Consider the following 27,510-nt stretch of genomic DNA (forward strand, 5'->3'; position numbering starts at 1 on the left):
TTTTTGTCATTTTTGTCATTTTTGTCATTTTTGTCATTTTTGTCATTTTTGTCATTTTTGTCATTTTTGTCATTTTTGTCATTTTTGTCATTTTTGTCATTTTTGTCATTTTTGTCATTTTTGTCATTTTTGTCATTTTTGTCATTTTTGTCATTTTTGTCATTTTTGTCATTTTTGTCATTTTTGTCATTTTTGTCATTTTTGTCATTTTTGTCATTTTTGTCATTTTTGTCATTTTTGTCATTTTTGTCATTTTTGTCATTTTTGTCATTTTTGTCATTTTTGTCATTTTTGTCATTTTTGTCATTTTTGTCATTTTTGTCATTTTTGTCATTTTTGTCATTTTTGTCATTTTTGTCATTTTTGTCATTTTTGTCATTTTTGTCATTTTTGTCATTTTTGTCATTTTTGTCATTTTTGTCATTTTTGTCATTTTTGTCATTTTTGTCATTTTTGTCATTTTTGTCATTTTTGTCATTTTTGTCATTTTTGTCATTTTTGTCATTTTTGTCATTTTTGTCATTTTTGTCATTTTTGTCATTTTTGTCATTTTTGTCATTTTTGTCATTTTTGTCATTTTTGTCATTTTTGTCATTTTTGTCATTTTTGTCATTTTTGTCATTTTTGTCATTTTTGTCATTTTTGTCATTTTTGTCATTTTTGTCATTTTTGTCATTTTTGTCATTTTTGTCATTTTTGTCATTTTTGTCATTTTTGTCATTTTTGTCATTTTTGTCATTTTTGTCATTTTTGTCATTTTTGTCATTTTTGTCATTTTTGTCATTTTTGTCATTTTTGTCATTTTTGTCATTTTTGTCATTTTTGTCATTTTTGTCATTTTTGTCATTTTTGTCATTTTTGTCATTTTTGTCATTTTTGTCATTTTTGTCATTTTTGTCATTTTTGTCATTTTTGTCATTTTTGTCATTTTTGTCATTTTTGTCATTTTTGTCATTTTTGTCATTTTTGTCATTTTTGTCATTTTTGTCATTTTTGTCATTTTTGTCATTTTTGTCATTTTTGTCATTTTTGTCATTTTTGTCATTTTTGTCATTTTTGTCATTTTTGTCATTTTTGTCATTTTTGTCATTTTTGTCATTTTTGTCATTTTTGTCATTTTTGTCATTTTTGTCATTTTTGTCATTTTTGTCATTTTTGTCATTTTTGTCATTTTTGTCATTTTTGTCATTTTTGTCATTTTTGTCATTTTTGTCATTTTTGTCATTTTTGTCATTTTTGTCATTTTTGTCATTTTTGTCATTTTTGTCATTTTTGTCATTTTTGTCATTTTTGTCATTTTTGTCATTTTTGTCATTTTTGTCATTTTTGTCATTTTTGTCATTTTTGTCATTTTTGTCATTTTTGTCATTTTTGTCATTTTTGTCATTTTTGTCATTTTTGTCATTTTTGTCATTTTTGTCATTTTTGTCATTTTTGTCATTTTTGTCATTTTTGTCATTTTTGTCATTTTTGTCATTTTTGTCATTTTTGTCATTTTTGTCATTTTTGTCATTTTTGTCATTTTTGTCATTTTTGTCATTTTTGTCATTTTTGTCATTTTTGTCATTTTTGTCATTTTTGTCATTTTTGTCATTTTTGTCATTTTTGTCATTTTTGTCATTTTTGTCATTTTTGTCATTTTTGTCATTTTTGTCATTTTTGTCATTTTTGTCATTTTTGTCATTTTTGTCATTTTTGTCATTTTTGTCATTTTTGTCATTTTTGTCATTTTTGTCATTTTTGTCATTTTTGTCATTTTTGTCATTTTTGTCATTTTTGTCATTTTTGTCATTTTTGTCATTTTTGTCATTTTTGTCATTTTTGTCATTTTTGTCATTTTTGTCATTTTTGTCATTTTTGTCATTTTTGTCATTTTTGTCATTTTTGTCATTTTTGTCATTTTTGTCATATTTGTCATTTTTGTCATTTTTTTCATTTTTATCATTTTTGTCATTTTTGTCATTTTTGTTATTTTTGTCATTTTTGTCATTTTTGTCATTTTTGTCATTTTTGTCATTTTTGTCATTTTTGTCATTTTTGTCATTTTTGTCATTTTTGTCATTTTTGTCATTTTTGTCATTTTTGTCATTTTTGTCATTTTTGTCATTTTTGTCATTTTTGACATTTTTGACATTTTTGTCATTTTTGTCATTTTTGTCATCTTTGTCATTTTTGTCATTTTTGTCATTTTGTCATTTTTGTCATTTTTGTCATTTTTGTCATTTTTGTCATTTTTGTCATTTTTGTCATTTTTGTCATTTTTGTCATTTTTGTCATTTTTGTCATTTTTGTCATTTTTGTCATTTTTGTCATTTTTGTCATTTTTGTCATTTTTGTCATTTTTGTCATTTTTGTCATTTTTGTCATTTTTGTCATTTTTGTCATTTTTGTCATTTTTGTCATTTTTGTCATTTTTGTCATTTTTGTCATTTTTGTAATTTTTGTCATTTTTGTCATTTTTGTCATTTTTGTCATTTTTGTCATTTTTGTCATTTTTGTCATTTTTGTCATTTTTGTCATTTTTGTCATTTTTGTCATTTTTGTCATTTTTGTCATTTTTGTCATTTTTGTCATTTTTGTCATTTTTGTCATTTTTGTCATTTTTGTCATTTTTGTCATTTTTGTCATTTTTGTCATTTTTGTCATTTTTGTCATTTTTGTCATTTTTGTCATTTTTATCATTTTTGTCATTTTTGTCATTTTTGTCATTTTTGTCATTTTTGTCATTTTTGTCATTTTTGTCATTTTTGTCTGTCTTGTCTGTCTTGTCTGTCTTGTCTGTCTTGTCTGTCTTGTCTGTCTTGTCTGTCATTTAAGTCATTTATGTCATTTATGTCATTTATGTCATTTATGTCATTTATGTCATTTATGTCATTTATGTCATTTTTGTCATTTTTGTCATTTTTGTCATTTTTGTCATTTTTGTCATTTTTGTCATTTTTGTCATTTTTGTCATTTTTGTCATTTTTGTCATTTTTGTCATTTTTGTCATTTTTGTCATTTTTGTCATTTTTGTCATTTTTGTCATTTTTGTCATTTTTGTCATTTTTGTCATTTTTGTCATTTTTGTCATTTATGTCATTTTTGTCATTTTTGTCATTTTTGTCATTTTTGTCATTTTTGTCATTTTTGTCATTTTTGTCATTTTTGTCATTTTTGTCATTTTTGTCATTTTTGTCATTTTTGTCATTTTTGTCATTTTTGTCATTTTTGTCATTTTTGTCATTTTTGTCATTGTTGTCATTTTTGTCATTTTTGTCAATTTTGTCATTTTTGTCATTTTTGTCATTTATGTCATTTATGTCATTTATGTCATTTATGTCATTTATGTCATTTATGTCATTTATGTCATTTATGTCATTTATGTCATTTATGTCATTTATGTCATTTATGTCATTTATGTCATTTATGTCATTTATGTCATTTATGTCATTTATGTCATTAATGTCATTTTGTCATTTTTGTCGTTTTTGTCATTTTTGTCATTTTTGTCATTTTTGTCATTTTTGTCATTTTTGTCATTTTTGTCATTTTTGTCATTTTTGTCATTTTTGTCATTTTTGTCATTTTTGTCATTTTTGTCATTTTTGTCATTTTTGTCATTTTTGTCATTTTTGTCATTTTTGTCATTTTTGTCATTTTTGTCATTTTTGTCATTTTTGTCATTTTTGTCATTTTTGTCATTTTTGTCATTTTTGTCATTTTTGTCATTTTTGTCATTTTTGTCATTTTTGTCATTTTTGTCATTTTTGTCATTTTTGTCATTTTTGTCATTTTTGTCATTTTTGTCATTTTTGTCATTTTTGTCATTTTTGTCATTTTTGTCATTTTTGTCATTTTTGTCATTTTTGTCATTTTTGTCATTTTTGTCATTTTTGTTATTTTTGTCATTTTTGTCATTTTTGTCATTGTTGTCAATTTTGTCATTTTTGTCATTTTTGTCATTTTTGTCATTTTTGTCATTTTTGTCATTTTTGTCATTTTTGTCATTTTTGTCATTTTTGTCATTTTTGTCATTTTTGTCATTTTTGTCATTTTTGTCATTTTTGTCATTTTTGTCATTTTTGTCATTTTTGTCATTTTTGTCATTTTTGTCATTTTTGTCATTTTTGTCATTTTTGTCATTTTTGTCATTTTTGTCATTTTTGTCATTTTTGTCATTTTTGTCATTTTTGTCATTTTTGTCATTTTTGTCATTTTTGTCATTTTTGTCATTTTTGTCATTTTTGTCATTTTTGTCATTTTTGTCATTTTTGTCATTTTTGTCATTTTTGTCATTTTTGTCATTTTTGTCATTTTTGTCATTTTTGTCATTTATGTCATTTTTGTCATTTATGTCATTTATGTCATTTATGTCATTTATGTCATTTATGTCATTTATGTCATTTATGTCATTAATGTCATTTTTGTCGTTTTTGTCATTTTTGTCATTTTTGTCATTTTTGTCATTTTTGTCATTTTTGTCATTTTTGTCATTTTTGTCATTTTTGTCATTTTTGTCATTTTTGTCATTTTTGTCATTTTTGTCATTTTTGTCATTTTTGTCATTTTTGTCATTTTTGTCATTTTTGTCATTTTTGTCATTTTTGTCATTTTTGTCATTTTTGTCATTTTTGTCATTTTTGTCATTTTTGACATTTTTGACATTTTTGTCATTTTTGTCATTTTTGTCATTTTTGTCATTTTTGTCATTTTTGTCATTTTTGTCATTTTTGACATTTTTGTCATTTTTGTCATTTTTGTCATTTTGTCATTTTTGTCATTTTTGTCATTTTTGTCATTTTTGTCATTTTTGTCATTTTTGTCATTTTTGTCATTTTTGTCATTTTTGTCATTTTTGTCATTTTTGTCATTTTTGTTATTTTTGTCATTTTTGTCATTTTTGTCATTTTTGTCATTTTTGTCATTTTTGTCATTTTTGTCATTTTTGTCATTTTTGTCATTTTTGTCATTTTTGTCATTTTTGTCATTTTTGTCATTTTTGTCATTTTTGTCATTTTTGTCATTTTTGTCATTTTTGTCATTTTTGTCATTTTTGTCATTTTTGTCATTTTTGTCATTTTTGTCATTTTTGTCATTTTTGTCATTTTTGTCATTTTTGTCATTTTTGTCATTTTTGTCATTTTTGTCATTTTTGTCATTTTTGTCATTTTTGTCATTTTTGTCATTTTTGTCATTTTTGTCATTTTTGTCATTTTTGTCATTTTTGTCATTTTTGTCATTTTTGTCATTTTTGTCATTTTTGTCATTTTTGTCATTTTTGTCATTTTTGTCATTTTTGTCATTTTTGTCATTTTTGTCATTTTTGTCATTTTTGTCATTTTTGTCATTTTTGTCATTTTTGTCATTTTTGTCATTTTTGTTATTTTTGTCATTTTTGTCATTTTTGTCATTTTTGTCATTTTTGTCATTTTTGTCATTTTTGTCATTTTTGTCATTTTTGTCATTTTTGTCATTTTTGTCATTTTTGTCATTTTTGTCATTTTTGTCATTTTTGACATTTTTGACATTTTTGTCATTTTTGTCATTTTGTCATTTTTGTCATTTTTGTCATTTTTGTCATTTTTGTCATTTTTGTCATTTTTGTCATTTTTGTCATTTTTGTCATTTTTGTCATTTTTGTCATTTTTGTCATTTTTGTCATTTTTGTCATTTTTGTCATTTTTGTCATTTTTGTCATTTTTGTCATTTTTGTCATTTTTGTCATTTTTGTCATTTTTGTCATTTTTGTCATTTTTGTCATTTTTGTCATTTTTGTCATTTTTGTCATTTTTGTCATTTTTGTCATTTTTGTCATTTTTGTCATTTTTGTCATTTTTGTCATTTTTGTCATTTTTGTCATTTTTGTCATTTTTGTCATTTTTGTCATTTTTGTCATTTTTGTCATTTTTGTCATTTTTGTCATTTTTGTCATTTTTGTCATTTTTGTCATTTTTGTCATTTTTGTCATTTTTGTCATTTTTGTCATTTTTGTCATTTTTGTCATTTTTGTCATTTTTGTCATTTTTGTCATTTTTGTCATTTTTGTCATTTTTGTCATTTTTGTCATTTTTTTCATTTTTTTCATTTTTGTCATTTTTGTCATTTTTGTCATTTTTGTCATTTTTGTCATTTTTGTCATTTTTGTCATTTTTGTCATTTTTGTCATTTTTGTCATTTTTGTCATTTTTGTCATTTTTGTCATTTTTGTCATTTTTGTCATTTTTGTCATTTTTGTCATTTTTGTCATTTTTGTCATTTTTGTCATTTTTTTCATTTTTTTCATTTTTGTCATTTTTGTCATTTTTGTCATTTTTGTCATTTTTGTCATTTTTGTCATTTTTGTCATTTTTGTCATTTTTGTCATTTTTTACCGCCAAACCAAAACATGTTCCATTGACTGATTGCACCTAATTTTGTCTTTCCCACAAATTAAGTTCCCAGTAAAGGGTAGAATGTCCAAAAGATGACCACGTTACTTTTTCAAATTCTAAATTTTTCATTTAAGTCTAACGAGAAAAGAATAATAACGTTCTTTAATGATTTTTTCTATATTGATATTAAAACATCCATTCGAAAGGTGCCAATGGATCCTTTTACCATTTTCTCTACCTCAGTCGAGACAGACATGAGACAGTTTTTTTTTCTTTTGCAGCTGCAAGATCATTCGTTGCTGTCATATTGCACACGAATGTAGGTGAACTCAATCTTGATTTTTCGGCATTGAGGATCTCGTCCTTTAATGACGTAATATTCTTTATTTTATTTTACAGAAGAATAGCTTTAAAAGTTTCCTTTCATAATTTTTCAAAACAATTTTGAGTTTTAAAAATTTTCGTTCCGTTATTCCAAAGCATCTTCTGGCTTAGATTAACATTTTCTCGGAGATGGTAATTGAACTTACCAACTCGACCATTGGATGCTTCCGCGTTCTTCAAGTTGGCACTTTAGGCCCGCCCAAGTTGCTACGATTCGAGACCTTTGGAAGTGCGATAAGAGTTACGTAGAAATTTCCTTAAACATTTGACAATCAATCTAGTAAAAAAAGGTCGTCCCGGGTGACTTTTCCCACAAACCGGAACACAGTGGGTGGGCACGTGAGCAAATTCCTAAACTAATGAACGTCCTACGTTGAAATAAATTGACATACACGTACGTCTATTTTCTCTGGTGTGTCAATGATAGACACATTAAGTTGAAAGTTTATGGTGATTCTAAAAGTAACCTCGGAGCATTTTACTGGCGGTGGCGCTTCATTTCCAGCAGTAGCTAGTAAGATGACAGACACACGAGTTGTTTAGTGTTATAAAATTAGATTTCTCATTTCTCGTGCTAAGACTTACTATCGAGTGCCGGTGACATTCGGTGGAAATTTAGGGACAACAATGTTGGCAATGTTAACATAATTTTACTTTTTTTTCAATTATTTTTTTTTATTTCATAAAGAATCATTTTGACGCTTAAGCAAATCTATCATTGATAGTAGACTCAACCATTTTTTTTTTCAATTGACACAACCCAATTAATCCATAACACTAATTGACAGGGTCCTGACTTAAATTTTACTGTATTAGGCAACAATGTTGCTAATCTTTAAAGGCAAATAATACCAATGAGAATTCCGGTGGTATCTCAAACAGTTGGCATACAAATGGCTTCATATACTTAGTGGTGTAAATTTTATTACTCAAATTAAGGGAGCGAATCCAAGCGGGTTAAATGAAAATTTTCCGAGAGGGGCACAGAGACGAAAAACGGGAGGGCCATAAAGTTGTTCCATACACGCCTTTTTTCGCCCTGCCCTCTAAACTCATCGTTCAAACATCAAATATCTCGTAACTCTTTTTCGAGTTTAGTCTAATTCCACTGGCTTGTTCCTTGTTTCTTTTTCCCTCGCCACCGTTTCTCTGTCCCTGGATTAACAATGGATTAATCCGAAGCTGGTGTGGTTCAATGGAGGGGAATAACCATTAAACGAGGCAGCGGCACTGGCTGGAAGCTGTGAGATGCCCTGTGGTGAAACTGTCAATTAATTAACTTCCCGTTCAGGAGTCCCGAGTCCGGGTGGCAATGGCGAGAGGCTTGTTGGTGTTGCTGTTGTTGTTGGGTGTTTTAACCGGCTTCTGAAGTTGCTAAACAGCTGGTTAGTTTCAATTGGCCAATAAATAAAAAACGAAATTACGATTGTTGGATTGCTGAAAGATTGATACGTTTCTGACCGATTGCTCTTAGCTTAATGTATTCGTTGAAATTTTGAAGGAAGTTTTTACCAAATTCTTGAAAATTTAACACATTTTTTCTTTTCTTTTTTTTCAGATTCATACCATTGCTAAACCGGTAAGTTGAATATAAAAATTTCATGTTTCAGGATGTTTTTTATTCAACAGCACCACCAAAATAAAAAATATGTTCCAAATAACCATATGCTTCAATACTTTCCTTTTACGTTTATTTTGCCACATGTGGCACAAGGGTACCAATTTATTCTACCAAAAGTTTTGAAGGTTAATTGATATAAGAAAACAATTTCCACCGGTATCTCCAAAATGAAATGATCGCAGTGGATCTTGTCATACAAACAAAAAACTCCAAAATGATGAAAAAAATAGCAAATGGGACTCCCATGTATGTGTAGGAAGAAAGGATTGCTCATCATTATAGGGGGAAGTGTTCCTAAATGCGCATGTTGGGTAATATGCGCATACAGCCGATTGACGATTTGGCTGGAGATTCATCATATCTAATCAGTGCAGTTTGAGGGTAATACGCTTTTAACACGTGGCATGAAAAAATTTAATTGTTATATAAAGTCGAAAAAATTTAAAAATTCAAACAAGATTTTTGTCAGTTTTGTTATAATATATTGAACTTTGATTATCGTGCGTACAGATTCTGGGAACAAAAATTTTAATAGTTTTTCTTTCTTATTCATCTGAAAATCGGAAATTCAACAAACTGAAGCTTTTGGTAAAGTTGTAAAAGATAAGATACTAGAATAAGAGACAGGTTCTGAATGCCCATATCAAGGCAGGTTAAATGCCTATATTAAGAAAAATAGATTAGGCTTGAAAATTTTTGACTTTTTATCATTTAAACATTAAATCTACGCTCAAATGACGATCTTACAGCGAAAAAAGAATATATTCATACTAATCCGATAAAAATACGATATGAACAAAATATTACCATAAAATATGGCCATATGGCATACTTAACTATGTTTCATGCAAAAAAACTAGTGATGTAAAAAATTTCAAAAAAAATTTCAGCCTTGACGGATGCCTAACATTCGTGTCTACCATTTTCAATTAAATAATATCAAAATATTGCAAGTGTAAATGAAATATAGCTTAAAACATAAATATGCGCATTTAGCCCGCCAGTTTCGGAAATCGGCTATTTTGACTTCTTTTGTTATAAAATTATTTTCACAAAAACTGTAAGAGATTTTAACAGAAAAATTGCTCTAACTTATATAAAACAGATGTCCGCTCATGTGTATATAGTTTTCAGAATCCTTTCAATTGGAATATGGGAGAAAATGAGTGCTTTCCTAAATATGCGCATATAGCCTGCCTCTCCCCTACACGGATTTTCTGTCGACTACATGGTAAATATCTCTCATATACAACACGACTTATTTTTTATACATATTTTTGCGATTGAAAGTTCATTGTTCAGTTGTATCAAAATTCCTACTTATTTTTATACTTTTTATATTTTACGAATTATGATTTTTAAAAGATTGAAATTTCCGCATAACTGTTGGGTTTTGTCGATTTTAAAATGTTAGAATGTCTTCCTGTGGTAATCGTGTTTCAAGTGAAGGATTTTGGAAGAAAGGTTATTTAAAGGGACCAACTTTTTGAAGAAACAACTCAAAAAAATGTTCTAGTTCGAAACATTTCAGAGGCGCTGATTTCATCACTGGTATTCTTGAACAATGACAAAATTCGTAAAAAACTATTGTTATTTCTGGAACGTTCACTTGTAGTAATCCACCGACTCTACAAGAAGACATTTTTTTAGACAAAAAAAAGCAACCAAAAGCATTCGGAATGCAAGTAATTGCGTGTGTGAACAAACAACTTATTTTGCTATCCCAAACTCTAACGTCAACTGGCATATGAAAAGTTATCAAAATGTGAAAAAAAGAATTGGATAGTAACTACCTTAAGATTAATTCGAATCATTATTATGCGCGTAATTCCAACAAAGGTACACTGATTTCTTTAATTATTTGCAGTTGAATTAACACTCAATTTCTATCCGTACCGTCGACTTCTTCGAACCACTTTGCTAAACGCTCATTAAACTTCCTAGAAAATAATATTATAGCGAAGGTGGAACATGAAATCCAAAATTTCAAACAAGGAGATGAAAATTGTTAATTTATTCAAATCATTCAGTTTTATGTTGAACATTTTATAACGAATGAAATTTTCTAGGGATGTTTGTTTAATTTTGAAACCAAACTCTGGAAAAAAAACCACGATTTTTCACGAAAAAATCCGCCACTTTTTATCTGTAAAATCTCCCCAAAGTAAAAAACAAAAAAAAAAAGGAAAACGTTGGGATCTGGTATTTTATATGTAGAAAATATGTTCCAAATTTAAAAAGGATCGGTGAAGTAGTTTTCAAATGACGATGTCCACTGACTTTAAAAGTTTACTTTCGAGAAGAACGCGTTTGAAGTTTCTGCTCTCTCTCTCTCTCTTGCAATATTAGATAAGAGGAGATAAAGGCCTATAATTTCTACAGTTTTGCTTCGATTGACTTGAAAATTTGACACAACATTCTTGAAAATAAAATAATAAAAAAATAAAAAAAAATCGATTTTTTGAAAGTTTTAGACCCTACTCCCCCCTTAATGAAGATTCTTCAGCGTTTTATGCTGTCCTCTCTAGTGCTGAATGTAACCTTCTTTTAAACGTTGTTCGATATAAAATCACACTTGTTTTTATTAAAAAGGGACAGGGATTGTCAAAAAAAAACAATTTCTTCTGAAATAGATTCCTCTTGAATCGAATTCAAAATCTCGATGGATTATTATTAGAAAAATCTCATGCAAAAAGCATTGAAACTACTAAATTAAAGATTTTTCAAAAAGATTCAGTCATTTTCATTATCTCAAATTTAGCAGTTTTTTCAGAAATCTCAAAAAAACAGCTATCGTCACCGTTTTGTTTGTTCTATATGTGAAATCCAGTTGACGTTGAGAGTCAAACAGCTTTGCTGCAAATAGCCAATAGGTTTCTGGTTGAGGAGAGAAAAGATAGATTTAATTGTAAGAAGAAAAAGGAATTGTTAAAACTAGAACATCATTTTTGAAGAATGTCCCTTTTGAAATACTTCTCAAACTAAAGTTTAAAAGAAATACGGTTGTATAACCCATAATCCCGTGAAGAGAGAGTGGTCTGAGAAGCTCAACTGAAAGTTAGTTAAAAAATACAATAATCGACAAATTATAAGCTCAATCCTTGCTTTCTGCTATGTACAGGTACTGCGAGGTTAAGTAATTCGGTTAACAACCTGCATAACCCAACTTCTAGCTCTATAGCTATTAAACCAAAGAGTTTCATCAAGAAATTTGAGTCGAAAGATGCTTAGGATTGATAAAATGTTTCTAACACTTTCTTTTAGAACGGAGAAACTGAAGTTGAGATAACCACATTCCAGTGATTCTCTGAACTCATCTCTCAATTGAAATAAGTGATAGTAAAAAATTAAACCAAATCGGTAAACTGGGATCAATTGACATCTGTAAAAAGAAAACGGAATCGTGAGTACCAAAATTAGAACCTGAAACAAAATTAAATCATACCTACTTACCAGAAATTTATAAATTAGGTCGGCTGTAAAACAGCTTTATTGTATGGTCATAGAAATCAAAAGGGCTCATTTGATGAAGGAGAAAAAATCACTTAACATTTGTGAGTATGAAAAGTAATCAATTATTCAATAAATCTAACAGCATAAATAAATTTTTAGTTGAGCTGTTTAAGAACTGCTGTAAAAATAGTATGCGCCATCCAAATTTTACCGGAACACTAGAAATAAATTGAAAAATTAAAAACAAACTTAGCTGCGTGCATCCATTATTTTCAATGAAGATTCTTCCAGAAAATGAAAAAAAAATTAAAAAGTTTTTTTTTATTTGTTTATTTGAAACGGCTCTTACCGAGGGTTTTAAAGAGCCAAACCCTTGTTTTTGTATTTACAGTTCATTAACTTGTATAGTTGAAGGAAAAAAAATAAAGAAAAAGGGAAGACGAATTTATACACGAAGATCAATAGTTTTTTTTAAGTTTATGATATTTAATGGATAGGGGAGTATGGAGTAACATGGGCCACTTTTTTTTGCTTCATAACTTCCTTATTATAAAAGATAGGAAGAAAAAAAAATAAATGGAAAGGTTTTCTATATTTTTAAGATATAATAAGGCTTTTTTATTTTCCAAATAAATAAACTTCCCCGAGTTCTGTCTATTTTAAAAAATGTAGTTTTTTGTTTGTTTTTGAAACCTTGTTGAGAATCGTGGTCCACTAAATTCAAATTGACTAGATAACGTGCACAGTTTATGAGTTGACTCAAAACAGTAATTTCATAATTCATTAAATTATTTCAAAGCAAGGTCAGATGAGGAACTAAAAAATAGAGATGTGTATCATCAAATAGTTCCTAAAACCTGGCTCGCAAACGTCTCGGCAAAATTCATTATATAAATTGGACAAAATATTTTTCAGAACTGGAATAAGAAAACTTTACAGATAATAATAAACTCATCGACGTTTTTTGGCGGATTTTAGAATCAAAACGTTACTACCAGTTGTCCAGACGTTTCGAGCTACTATGGTTTTCGCTCCTCTTCAGTGGACACTAAAATTATATTTTAAACAATGAATTTTTATCTAAATTTACAATATTTAAAATCTTACAAACTACTGGCCTTCGTCTATACTAGTTTGATTCGGGACATTTTGTTTTGATTTTCGTTTACATTTGTATGTTAGTGTTTGTGACAATTTTTTGATTACAGAGTCGTAAGCTGTCTTTAAATTACAGGAGTCTATCTGCCTATTGACTACATTGTTGTCACCTCTAATCTTAATGTAAAAAGTTTCAGCTGTGATTCTTGCATTATAGCCTGTAACTTTTTCTAAAATGTTTGTATTGTCGAAGTCGAAAAGGTGACCAGATTCCAAACTGTGTTGTGCTAGTCCAGTGCTTATTTGTTTTGTAGATACATTCGTTTTATCACAGACAAACAGACGGGAAACTCTGTAGAAAAACTGGTCATTTTTTCGCAAAGCTATTACCCTGCCATCTGTTGGTGACATTGCCTACCAACCAATTTCGTTGAAAAAAAAGTGATCATGGTAACCTTTGACGATTCGGCGTTTTGTTTTGAAACGAAAACAACAACTCTAGCATTTGTAGAAGTTGATATTCTGTTATTTATATCTTTTTCAATATTACGGTTTCTGCTTTTTAGGTTTGACGGAAAAAGGCTTCACTGCTGTTTGCGGAACCAGTCAAAGAGTTTAAGAGAGTTGAGATGGTGGTGGTGATGATAACTGAATGCAGGTTTTCTGTACCAGTATAGAAGTTGACATCGGCACTTTAATACCATCTCCCATCTTATATTCCGCACCTACATAAAAATATTTCTGCACGTTATGAGAAGGACAGTTGTATATTTATAATTCAGCTACGGAAAATGAAAAGTGAACCACCATTAACGTCCCGCGTTCAAGAAATGCGCAGTTCACTCTCACTCTCACATTTTCGTATAAAATGAGAATTTTACAGGAAGTTTATAATTCGGCTTAGTTCTTTCCACAGTGCTGCTTGTTGGTCTCTCGGGAATGGAAATGTTGACAGCTTGTCAATTACTCTTAGATTGGTCATCATATAGTTAAATGAAAATAAAAAATTGCTGTACATTAGAAAAAAAATAAATTGTAATAATTCAACTTTGATCTCATTTCAAGTGTCTATTTCGAAAACCAAGTATTCAAATATTTCAAAATTGTGATAAGAAGTTATCATGTAATTTTCTATAGAATTATGAATTCTTACACAATTTGAACTACAGCGTCTTCATTCAAAACTTTTCATTCCTACGTTGAGTGAGATCCCGTACATATATCCATTCAATCTGTTGCTGCTCATTAATGCTGCTTATCAATAACGAAACACGCGCTCACGAATGTTTGCCACACCGTCTGGAGTTCCCCAGGGGAGCCACCTCGGACCTCTGCTATTTATAATCTTCGTGAATGACCTGTGCTCAACACTTCAGTCCGATACACTCTTCTACGCCGATGATCTGAAGATTTTCCGGAAGATTCATAACACTGTTGACTGTTTGGCCCTTCAAGCTGACATCGCTAGACTAGATGAGTGGTGCCGCTTAAACGGAATGCTAGCAAACGCGAAGAAGTGCAAGGTTATAAGCTTTTGTCGTGCAAGAAGAACGATCCTTTTTGACTACCAACTAACCGGAGTAAGGCTGGAGAGCGTGAAGTCTATTCTCGACCTCGGAGTGAAGATCGACAACAGGCTCACATTTGCCGAACATGTCGCGCTTACTTCTGCAAAAGGATTCGCTGCTCTCGGATTCCTGCGTCGCAACACCAAGGATTTCGATGACGTTTACACATTGAAAGCCATATACTGTGCATCAGTACGTAGCATCATGGAGTACGCCGTCCAGGTGTGGGCTCCAGCTCAGAGGACACAATGCCACCGTCTTGAACGAGTTCAACGCTGTTTCTTAAGATACGCTCTACGGCGTCTTCCCTGGAACGACCCGATCCAACTACCGCCGTATGAGGAAAGGTGTGCACTGATATGCCTAACCTCACTCGAAAAGCGTCGCATCGAGCTGCAGCAAGGTTTTATATTCGACACATTGACCAACCGTATTGACTGTGCTTACATTCTACAACGTGTTGATATTTATGTACCAACGAGAACACTTCGACAACGTCAGTTTCTTTCAATACCTCACCACCGTACTGCTTATGGTCAAAACCATCCTATTGACAAGTGTTGTGAACTTTTTAATTTAGTGTATCATTTGTTTAATTTTAATATGTGCAAACGTCGTTTTAAATTAGGTTTAAGCAGAATTTAGTAGTTTTTAAGTTATCAGTCTGTACGGTAATTTAAACCAAAGACGAAATAAAATAAAATACGCCAACGTTGAACCAGTACAGTACCTTGAAAGTTTAAAGGGCATCTGGACCGAGAAAAGAGACATGAAGTATCCTTTACGCATTGCACTAGAAGAGAAACGTTTTTGCTTTGCTTCAGTCAGGACACATTTGAGTATGGGTTGTCGGCATCAAGTTACAGATAACATCTAGGTCCTTTTTTTCCGACGGCTTATTCATCAACTTAACATCTAAGTCCAAGTTAAACTGTCGCACTTCAATAATAAGCTTCATTTGTCTCCATCTTTTCTGGAAGAATGATTGAAAGAATTAGATTTTCAGGATTTCAATACTAACTGCATTTCTGCTCAGGATGATACTGATTTCTCAAATAACGTTTGGCATTTTGTAATCGACCTTTTGTAATTTTCCTCCAAATATCACCAGATACCGTCATACGGGTTTAAGAAACATTCTCAATTCTTTGCACTTTTTTCAAACTGATGAGGTTACGAGTTGTCACAGTAAACAAACAAAATCGCAAGGGCTACCTAGATGAAAAAATATGATTTCTCCAAAACTATAGCAGTGCTATCTGGTGGCGACATTGCCTAGCTCTAAATCCGTTTTGCGAAGAATGAAAAAAGAGTGTCCTGTCTGTTTGTCTGTGGTTTTATGTTGTTTTAATCTTTTTTCCAAGAACTGACTAGTTTCACCTATGTATGATTTGTTACATTTACCACAATTGATTTCATACACGACGTTGGTATTTTTGTTTTTGGGGATTTTGTCCTTAGTTTTTGTTAGGATCAGATTTTTAATTTTATCTAAAGGCTGGAAGGCGACATTAATGTCAAATTGCCATAAGTACCTTGAAAGTTTCTCCCCCAATCCTGAACAATACGGAATAGTTACAAATTTGCTTGAATTTCTATTGGTTATACTTAAAGTGTTATAAATTTTATGTGTTCGTTCTTTGACAATACTCGTAACAAAATATTGTGGATAATTGTTTAGGTTCAAAATGTTTCTAACTGTATTAAGTGTTTTTACCCTATATTTTGCGTGTGATAATCTTATTGCCCTGTCTACTAAAGCTATGACAGTATTCTTTTTGTGCGAATGTGGACTTAACAAATTAAAGTCTAGGTAGCGGCCTTTTTCGTCTTTTGGGAACCATTCCGTTGTGATGCCATTTCCTTCCCGCCGCAAAATTGTATCGAGAAACTTGATTTCTCCATTCAATTCGCGCTCGATAGTGACACCTTCAATGGATTTCATCAACGGTTACAGTTCAATAGAAATTCAAGCAAATTTGTAACTATTCCGTATTGTTCAGGATTGGGGGAGAAACTTTCAAGGTACTTATGGCAATTTGACATTAATGTCGCCTTCCAGCCTTTAGATAAAATTAAAAATCTGATCCTAACAAAAACTAAGGACAAAATCCCCAAAAACAAAAATACCAACGTCGTGTATGAAATCAATTGTGGTAAATGTAATAAATCATACATAGGTGAAACTAGTCAGTTCTTGGAAAAAAGATTAAAACAACATAAAACGAATGTATCTACAAAACAAATAAGCACTGGACTAGCACAACACAGTTTGGAATCTGGTCACCTTTTCGACTTCGACAATACAAACATTTTAGAAAAAGTTACAGGCTATAATGCAAGAATCACAGCTGAAACTTTTTACATTAAGATTAGAGGTGACAACAATGTAGTCAATAGGCAGATAGACTCCTGTAATTTAAAGACAGCTTACGACTCTGTAATCAAAAAATTGTCACAAACACTAACATACAAATGTAAACGAAAATCAAAACAAAATGTCCCGAATCAAACTAGTATAGACGAAGGCCAGTAGTTTGTAAGATTTTAAATATTGTAAATTTAGATAAAAATTCATTGTTTAAAATATAATTTTAGTGTCCACTGAAGAAGAGCGAAAGCCATAGTAGCTCGAAACGTCTGGACAACTGGTAATAACGGTTTGATTCTAAAATCCGCCGAAAAACGTCGATGATTCAAATTACATTAAAGCGCGGCGATAAACAATATTCCGATAATAGTAAACGTACTTTAAGTTTAGAATGTTTATAAAAACATAAAAATATAGGTGGCTCAAGATAACCCACAAAATGTGGCCCACGATTCCACACAAGCTATTATTTGCAAATTGATTGGCCCACGCTACCTCACTCTCCCCTATTGAAGAGCAGAATCCCAAAAACGTTCGAATTTAAATGCTCGACGAAATTGAAAGAACAATAAAGATATTTTAAATCTTCGCAATCAACATTATAAATAATACCAATATTAGAATTCAAATCAAATTCAGTTTCAGGATTAAACAAGAATTTAAAAAACTGAATTCAACAATAAAGAGTTTCAAATTAAAATTCAGTGTCATAGCTAAACTTAGTCATCCAGATAAGAATTTAAAACCAGTTTATAATTTTAAAAACAAAAATCAATACTCACTTTAGAAAATGAATAAATCATTTGAATGAAGAGCATTATTTGTCATTTCTTTATTAGAAACGGCTCAAACTTTAGGGAAAAATAATGAGAATTTTAATATTCAATTGAATCATTGATTGTAGAAAACAAGTGTAACCATTCTTAAAAAATCGGAAACCGAATGTTGGCAGATAGCTTTTTATTTAAAAATTGTTGTTTGTTTTTGATCACCACATTTTTCTATGGTTTTCTTTCACTGATATTTTTTGTTGATTCATGTAAGACAAAATTAAAACTGCTGTTTTTGGGCTACTGAACTTCAGTCATCTTCAGAAAAACTGTATTTGAGACTGATAATTTCGTTTACGAAAGAGATTGCAGCTAATTATTTGTTTACACCAAATGGTTCTATATTTATAAGTAAACACCGAGATTCGTAGCTCGGTATTTCCCTCTGAGACCATTTCAAATTTCATAAAGTGAATAGTACAAATTGTTTTTGGGCGTATTCTAGACGGATTTGATGAGAAACTTGAAAGGGACCAAACAACGCTACAAAATTCGAGTATGGATGAGACATAAGCCGTGTACAATGTTTTTACTGTATGAGGGTTTCGAAAATTATAGCTTAAAAGTTTCATAAAGCCAAGAATTCTTTTTGATCTCTGAAGTACAGAGTTAAAGTGATCTACAAAAGTAAGTTTTGTAGTCCAATATAATACACAGATCCCTTATCTTACTGGTTCTCTCCACACGCTTATTTCCTAATATAACAAATTCACATGATGGATATTTTTTGCTTATTAAAAAAATATTTGGAATTTTTTTTTCACATTTAGTTCAAGAAGACTTTAGTTGCACCATTTTTAAAACCCATTTATTTCATTTTAAACCTTATTAATTTTTTTTCGTTATATGAGCAGGTTTCACTGATTCAGTAGACAAATTATGTCTTTATCGTATAAGATAAATAATAGAGGACTGAGATGGGAGCCCTGAGGCGCACCAGATGTAACAGAGGAACTTTTTGAAAGCAAACCATTGAACCTAACGAGATGTTTTCGGTTTGTAAAATAGGATTGAATCTAATTCTGCAGATGAAGACTAAATATATTTTTATGTTGTTCAAAAATCAGTATGCGTACTTTTTCCGCTCAGATTATTTTCTGATTGTAGTTATTGCGAGTATTTTTACGGTTTCTAAAATGGAAGGCAGGACTTGATTTGATTTTTTTTCTCATAACGTCATAACTGTCGCATAACGTCAATTGATAAGAATTGAAAAGCTCTCATAAATACTACAGTTGAGCTCAAGAGCGCATATCGAACAGAGTAATAAGAAAAAAAAAATTAAACGCTGCAACAAGAGCACCGTAAAGTGGGGGAACTTTGGCCACTTTCTTCAATAATTTTTAAATAATTTAGAAGAATTTATAGGTAGGTCTTAACATAGTAGATGGAAGATGAATGCTTTGTAGAGAAGAAAATCTAAATAAATCTGTTCACAAAAAAAATTAAGTATTCTTTTTCGAACGATTTGCAAAATTTGAAATTTGAACCGTAAAATTATGATCTCTTTTACTTTTTAAAATTTGATTTACAATTTTCATCGATGGAAAAAAAACATTAAATTTTCCCGCGAGCTGGGTAAATTTATTTTACTTGATTCAAGTATAGAATTATTTTTTTTCCAAAGGCTTCTTTGAAAAAAAAATAATTTTTTGACCAAATCAATTAACCTAAATCTCTCAGATTTTTGAATAAATTCAAATATTTTAACCAACAATGAAAGTAAGTTCTCGATTTTGTTACTGAAGGCTTCGTTATGCAAATTTAACTAAGCCAGAATCAGCTAAGACGGTGTATGTATTCCATCTCTTCAAATAATTCTTCATTTAGTATAGTTTTTATAATGTCTTTGAACTCTAGTTATAAAATTTAACCTTTTAAACCATTATTATTATCATTTAGAAGTGATTGGAAAATTCTTTGCTGTTTTTTTTATTTTTTTATTTCTAATATATTTTTTTATATCTGATTTTTGTTTAGTTGAAAATGTCCATTAAATATCTTTTATTTTAAAATGCTCCGAAATAAAACTTTATTTGAATTGAATTGAATCCTAAATGCTCATTCTTCAGCTTTAAATTTGAATCCTTTGCTTGAAATTCAATTTCTTGCACATTTAAATATAGCTTTAAAAAAAGATATTTTTTTCTTAATACACATCTACTTAATTTGTAATGGTTTATTCGATAATCGAATTAGGTTTTTAATTTCTTAAATCTGAAATTGTTGTTTCTACAGTTAAACATATGCTCTAAAAATTAAAAAAAAAGTTTTGAATGAGTCACAATTAAAGAAAAGCGTCAAGCTAACACCAATTGATTTTCGTCAATAAACATACTATTTGTAAAAAATCAGCACATTCACTAAGGGTTGAGCAGTTTGATGATCTGTTACAGTATAACCATAATGTTGATCAGGGCCGTAGGAAGAACCGACTCATGGGGGGGTTTTGGGACTAATGTTTACCTATGATTTTTTACTTAACAACTCAGGAATAAAAAAAATTAAATCAAATTATGTTTGTAACTATATGATTATTCATTATTAAGTACTCATTAATATTTCACGTATGAAATGGTAACTTGAAAAAAGACACGAATGCCACAAGGATGGAAAAGTGTCATTGACAAAACCTTTAAAAAAAGTAGCTTTAGAAAAGTGGTCTTAGCCTAAAGGGTGAGCTATTTTTTTTTATTAAACCTCTAAAAACAAAATATGAAATTTGCTTCCATCGATGGATATTTTTTTTGAATTTATTTAAAAGTCTTTTAGATCAAAGTTGTATGATTTGATCATAAAATAAGTTCTTTTAAGGGTAGCCCTTTCTTTAAATTTCTTAAAAATAAACTTATTCAATACTCAAATCAAACAAGCCCAATCTTCTAAACTCTTTTGCTAATTCCAAAATTCTAACCTTTGATGAAAATAAATACAATTTTCCAAAAAAAAAAACAGGAAGAGAAAAAAAATACGAATCAAATTTGCTTGATGCAAATTTGAACTAAGTTTATGATTTTAGTTTGGAATTTGGCTTTAAAAAAGCTACTATAATAATAATGTTAAACAATACACCATGAAAATAAAAAAAATTGTGCAGATTTTTAAGTTATCTCAGGTTCTTGTTTCTGAAACAGGAAATATTTTTCATAAAGAATAAATGTTTAAATATAATTTGGAATATTTTGCATGAATCAAAACTTAGAAAATTAATTCAAATTCTATTTTTTATTTGTGATTTTCAGCTGAATTGTGTGTACATACTAATTCTGATTAAAAACATTGAAATCTGGAAATTGAATTGACAATTTTTTAAGTTAATGTTCTCTTGAATTTCTCAACAATTTTATGTTGATTGAAAAACTCATTCACAAGCTGAATCTTTTTCTGAATTTTAAATCTGAATCTGGTTTTCAATTTTGAATGGCCTCTTAGAAGCTTTTAATGTTGAAATTTTGTGTTAGAAAAAAAATTAAGAACTTCGAATTTGAATATAGAACAAATCTCTTCTTTTTCCACATTCGGAAAACTATTATCAAAATATTGAAAATGCATTTGATCTTCGAAAAACATGATTCAAATTTCATATGAATGCAAAACCGAAATCGAACACGGGTTTCCTACTTTCTTATGATTATTCGAACTGAAAATCAAGAATCCCAAGCTTGATACACCATAAGAAATACGAAAATATGTAGAAATACAATTCTGGTTATAGGAATATGGAACCAGAACCTCCAAAATGGGTTAATTTTAAAATTTAATATTCAGACCTGAATTTCTATGATGAGGTTGCCCAGATTGGCCCGGATATTTATTATTGAATTGGGGAAAAGTCCGATCCGACCCGATTGCCCAGATTTCATTGGAAATGCCCGGATTTTGCCTGGGATTGTCCTCATTCTCATTCTCAAATGAAACTTAGAAAAAAACAAATAGTATTGTAATTTTTTTTATGTGTTCAAAATTTTTGCATCAAGTTTGAAAGAATAATCATTCTAGATTTTTTATGGGTAATTTCTGGGTTTTGACCAAAATTGCCCGGTTTTGCCTGGATTTGGTCAACAATTTTTAAATCGAATACACGGATTCAAAACATTTGTTCGGCCCGGATACATGCTGTAAAAAAATCTGACAATCTTATTCTATGCACAAGTGAGAAAATTTTGAAAAAGTGTAGCAGAATTTTGTACTTGAAATGGGTTTTTGAGGTTTTTGTATTAGTTTTTAGTCCAGATAGTTACTCTTGAATATCTTTGCTCTTTTATCATAATTTGAGTATGAATTTAAAATTTTGAGTGTAGAGTAGAATACCTCGCTTGCTTTTTTGGACACTCATGGGGGGGGGGGGTTTAACCCCCAAAACCCCCCCCCCGTTCCTACGGCCATGATGTTGATTTTGATACTCAACCTGATCTTAGTGATCATGATTCTGATTTGGAATTTGAATCTGCTCGAAAGCCTGATCCTGATCTTGATTCAGAACATGAACCTGATGTGGCCTCTGATTCTAATCCGGATCTTTATCGGAAAACTGATTCTGATTCTGATCTTGATCGTGATTTGGAACCTGATTATCATCCTGAATTGACGTTAAACCTAAACCTGAAACTTTTTAAATTTCTGTTCAAATTCCAAGGACAGTGGTTGCATCAAATTGCAATTTGAAACAAACATTTTTTAATTTTTTTTTATAGTTTTCCGAAAAAAGAATTTGTTTTACATAAGACCTTGAGTGAATTTAAAATGTCATTAAATTTTTTAAAATTTATTTAAAGTTGAATTTCTAAATTTTGTGTGAGTTTTCTTGGAAAACGTACAACATATTTTTTTATCTTTCCATGCTTTAACCTTTCGCGGTATCAACATGAGAGAATTTTCGAGGAAAGCTTATGGTCTAAAGTCAAGGTACTTCTGTCTTTTTTAAAAGATGAATATTTCTTGAATAAAACAAACAGTCACCTGAATTTAAATTAATTTTTTGTTTCGCATACTTTAGTGCCAGAACTAATTAACCACTTAAACAGCTGTTTAAATTTCAATCATGTTCACATCGAGCATCGACGGAAACGTGTTCGAGTGATTCCCGACCGCTCCATTTATGATTGCCCGATTAACCGAAATTAATTAACATACCATCAACGTGCCTATGTATATCAGCAGCCAGCCAGTAGTCAGTCAGTGGTAAAGCATAATAAAGAATCATCACCGGTCAATCGATTTAAACCTCCCCTCATTCAGTCGTTCACCTGAATGGATTTGTTGTGGTGCCGTGAATGAGCAGTCAAAAAAAATATGGAGATGCGTATTTCTGATATTAATCGTTAATGCGTGACAATCGGCTCATCATCAACGACGAAGACAACAACTTGCGCAAATTGACCATCCCACGAATGGAAGAGCACTTCATTTTGTGGGGGATCAATTGGGGAATAAAGATAATCGAGACACATTTTTTTTGGTTATCGCGATTTATTCTCAGGTGTTGAACGATCGTTTGAATTTTTTTCTGCGAAAATGATCTGATAAAGCAATTTTTATGAAGAGATCGAAATGTCGAAAATCAGTCCAACTGATAGTCTTGTTTAACCAAATTACTCGAGACAAATTGATTTGATGTCGTGTGAGGATTTTTTTTACCTAAGTTGAAAAAAATGCTGTAAAAAAATGGTCTTAACGAAAATGATTAACCATACTTGGAAAGTAATTACAAATATTGTTCCTAGCCGATTGAAACTCTGGAAAAATACACACAGGCAGATAGACAGCTCAATTCAGAATGCAAATAGCGTAAATGAGCAAACAACATAATAAACTATCCAACCGAAGCATGAGCTGCCTGCTAATTGACAAGTTAAAGAGCGATTAAAACTGTCAATATGAGCTTCGTTGGATGGAAATCGTCTGGTTTTTACGCTCTTTGGAGGGAAAATTCTCTCGTTCACAGTATTTTTTTCCAACGTTCCACTTGCTCCTTTAGCTAAAACTCACTTCCATCAGCCCGCTGTAAAAGCGCTTCATCGATTATTGGGTTGCAGCAGCAAGCAACAGCTGCCCCATCATCAGCTTCACACGATGATGCCAAAATCGGATGAATAAATTGAAATTATGACAGCAGCCAGTCGCCTGTAAGTATGCTAATAAATTGTAATTAATTAACAGTGCAGACTTTCGGTCTAGGTTCTCGTCATCGTTGTTGGAATTAATTTTCACACTCTCTCTTTCTCTCGCTGTGTTTGAGTATGGAAGTTTTTGCAGCCTCATTCAAAGCTTTTGAAGGTTGTTGACAGGTGTCAATAATGACGAATTGTCAAACGAGCAAGGCCACGCTCGTGGAAACTTTTAACAAGCTTTTTGAATTTCGAAACAGGATCAATCAAAAATGAATCAACAGTCTGTTTCAGTTCAATTTAAGATAATTTTCAGTGCCGTTTCAAATAATTTTCAGTAGAATTCAGTCAATTCTAAGAAAATAATTGTTAAAATTCTTAAAATTGTCAAAATTGTCAAAATTGTCAAAATTGTCAATATTTTCAAAATTGTCAAAATTGTCAAAATTGTCAAAATTGTCAAAATTGTCAAAATTGTCAAAATTGTCAAAATTGTCAAAATTGTCAAAATTGTCAAAATTGTCAAAATTGTCAAATTGTCAAAATTGTCAAAATTGTCAAAATTGTCAAAATTGTCAAAATTGTCAAAATTGTCAAAATTGTCAAAATTGTCAAAATTGTCAAAATTGTCAAAATTGTCAAAATTGTCAAAATTGTCAAAATTGTCAAAATTGTCAAAATTGTCAAAATTGTCAAAATTGTCAAAATTGTCAAAATTGTCAAAATTGTCAAAATTGTCAAAATTGTCAAAATTGTCAAAATTGTCAAAATTGTCAAAATTGTCAAAATTGTCAAAATTGTCAAAATTGTCAAAATTGTCAAAATTGTCAAAATTGTCAAAATTGTCAAAATTGTCAAAATTGTCAAAATTGTCAAAATTGTCAAAATTGTCAAAATTGTCAAAATTGTCAAAATTGTCAAAATTGTCAAAATTGTCAAAATTGTCAAAATTGTCAAAATTGTCAAAACTGTCAAAATTGTCAAAATTGTCAAAATTGTCAAAATTGTCAAAATTGTCAAAATTGTCAAAATTGTCAAAATTGTCAAAATTGTCAAAATTGTCAAAATTGTCAAAATTGTCAAAATTGTCAAAATTGTCAAAATTGTCAAAATTGTCAAAATTGTCAAAATTGTCAAAATTGTCAAAATTGTCAAAATTGTCAAAATTGTCAAAATTGTCAAAATTGTCAAAATTGTCAAAATTGTCAAAATTGTCAAAATTGTCAAAATTGTCAAAATTGTCAAAATTGTCAAAATTGTCAAAATTGTCAAAATTGTTAAAATTGTACAAATTGTCAAAATTGTCAAAATTGCCAAAATTGTCAATATTGTCAATATTGTCAAAATTGTCAAAATTGTCAAAATTGTCAAAATTGTCAAAATTGTCAAAATTGTCAAAATTGTCAAAATTGTCAAAATTGTCAAAATTGTCAAAATTGTCAAAATTGTCAAAATTGTCAAAATTGTCAGAATTGTCAGAATTGTCAAAATTGTCAAAATTGTCAAAGTTGTCAAAATTGTCAAAAATTGTCAAAATTGTCAAAACTGTCAAAACTGTCACAATTGTCACAATTGTCAAAATTGTCAGAATTGTCAAAATTGTCAAAATTGTCAAAATTGTCAAAATTGCCAAAATTGTCAAAATTGTCAAAATTGTCAAAATTGTCAAAATTGTCAAAATTGTCAAAATTGTCAAAATTGTCAAAATTGTCAAAATTGTCAAAATTGTCAAAATTGTCAAAATTGTCAAAATTGTCAAAATTGTCAAAATTGTCAAAATTGTCAAAATTGTCAAAATTGTCAAAATTGTCAAAATTGTCAAAATTGTCAAAATTGTCAAAATTGTCAAAATTGTCAAAATTGTCAAAATTGTCAAAATTGTCAAAATTGTCGAAATTGTCAAAATTGTCAAAATTGTCGAAATTGTCAAAATTGTCAGATTGTAAAAATTGTCAAAATTGTCAAAATTGTCAAAATTGTCAAAATTGTCAAAATTGTCAAAATTGTCAAAATTGTCAAAATTGTCAAAATTGTCCAAATTGTCAAAATTGTCAAAATTGTCAAAATTGTCAAAATTGTCAAAATTGTCAAAATTGTCAAAATTGTCAAAATTGTCAAAATTGTCAAAATTGTCAAAATTGTCAAAATTGTCAAAATTGTCAAAATTGTCAAAATTGTCAAAATTGTCAAAATTGTCAAAATTGTCAAAATTGTCAAAATTGTCAAAATTGTCAAAATTGTCAAAATTGTCAAAATTGTCAAAATTGTCAAAATTGTCAAAATGGTCAAAATTGTCAAAATTGTCAAAATTGTCAAAATTGTCAAAATTGTCAAAATTGTCAAAATTGTCAAAATTGTCAAAATTGTCAAAATTGTCAAAATTGTCAAAATTGTCAAAATTGTCAAAATTGTCAAAATTGTCAAAATTGTCAAAATTGTTAAAATTGTCAAAATTGTCAAAATTGTCAAAATTGTGAAAATTGTCAAAATTGTCAAAATTGTCAAAATTGTCAAAATTGTCAAAATTGTCAAAATTGTCAAAATTGTCAAAATTGTCACAATTGTCAAAATTGTCAAAATTGTCAAAATTGTCAAAATTGTTAAAATTGTTAAAATTGTACAAATTGTCAAAATTGTCAAAATTGCCAAAATTGTCAATATTGTCAAAATTGTCAAAATTGTCAAAATTGTCAAAATTGTCAAAATTGTCAAAATTGTCAAAATTGTCAAAATTGTCAAAATTGTCAAAATTGTCAAAATTGTCAAAATTGTCAAAATTGTCAAAATTGTCAAAATTGTCAAAATTGTCAAAATTGTCAAAATTGTCAAAATTGTCAAAATTGTCAAAATTGTCAAAATTGTCAAAATTGTCAAAATTGTCAAAATTGTCAAAATTGTCAAAATTGTCAAAATTGTCAAAATTGTCAGATTGTAAAAATTGTCAAAATTGTCAAAATTGTCAAAATTGTCAAAATTGTCAAAATTGTCAAAATTGTCAAAATTGTCAAAATTGTCAAAATTGTCAAAATTGTCAAAATTGTCAAAATTGTAAAAATTGTCAAAATTGTCAAAATTGTCAAAATTGTCAAAATTGTTAAAATTGTCAAAATTGTCAAAATTGTCAAAATTGTGAAAATTGTCAAAATTGTCAAAATTGTCAAAATTGTCAAAATTGTCAAAATTGTCAAAATTGTCAAAATTGTCAAAATTGTCAAAATTGTCAAAATTGTCAAAATTGTCAAAATTGTCAAAATTGTCAAAATTGTCAAAATTGTCAAAATTGTCAAAATGGTCAAAATTGTCAAAATTGTCAAAATTGTCAAAATTGTCAAAATTGTCAAAATTGTCAAAATTGTCAAAATTGTCAAAATTGTCAAAATTGTCAAAATTGTCAAAATTGTCAAAATTGTCAAAATGGTCAAAATTGTCAAAATTGTCAAAATTGTCAAAATTGTCAAAATTGTCAAAATTGTCAAAATTGTCAAAATTGTCAAAATTGTCAAAATTGTCAAAATTGTCAAAATGGTCAAAATTGTCAAAATTGTCAAAATTGTCAAAATTGTCAAAATTGTCAAAATTGTCAAAATTGTCAAAATTGTCAAAATTGTTAAAATTGTCAAAATTGTCAAAATTGTCAAAATTGTGAAAATTGACAAAATTGTCAAAATTGTCAAAATTGTCAAAATTGTCAAAATTGTCAAAATTGTCAAAATTGTCAAAATTGT

The 27,510-nt window shown here is 29.3% G+C and overlaps 1 protein-coding gene across 10 annotated transcripts in view; it reads left to right on the forward strand.

Annotated features, from left to right (window-relative positions):
• The window catches only part of LOC129754131 (collagen alpha-1(XVIII) chain), an 875,414-nt gene that overhangs the window by 153,279 nt on the left and 694,625 nt on the right, over positions 1-27,510 (forward strand). For all 10 annotated transcript variants that reach the window (XM_055750000.1, XM_055749999.1, XM_055750002.1 and 7 more), the window contains exon 3: positions 8,296-8,316. In XM_055750000.1, coding sequence (XP_055605975.1) covers positions 8,296-8,316 — 21 coding nt within the window. The remainder of the gene's footprint in view (positions 1-8,295; positions 8,317-27,510) is intronic.

Source organism: Uranotaenia lowii, chromosome 3 (assembly GCF_029784155.1).
Source record: "Uranotaenia lowii strain MFRU-FL chromosome 3, ASM2978415v1, whole genome shotgun sequence".
In the NCBI taxonomy this organism is placed as follows: domain Eukaryota; kingdom Metazoa; phylum Arthropoda; class Insecta; order Diptera; family Culicidae; genus Uranotaenia; species Uranotaenia lowii.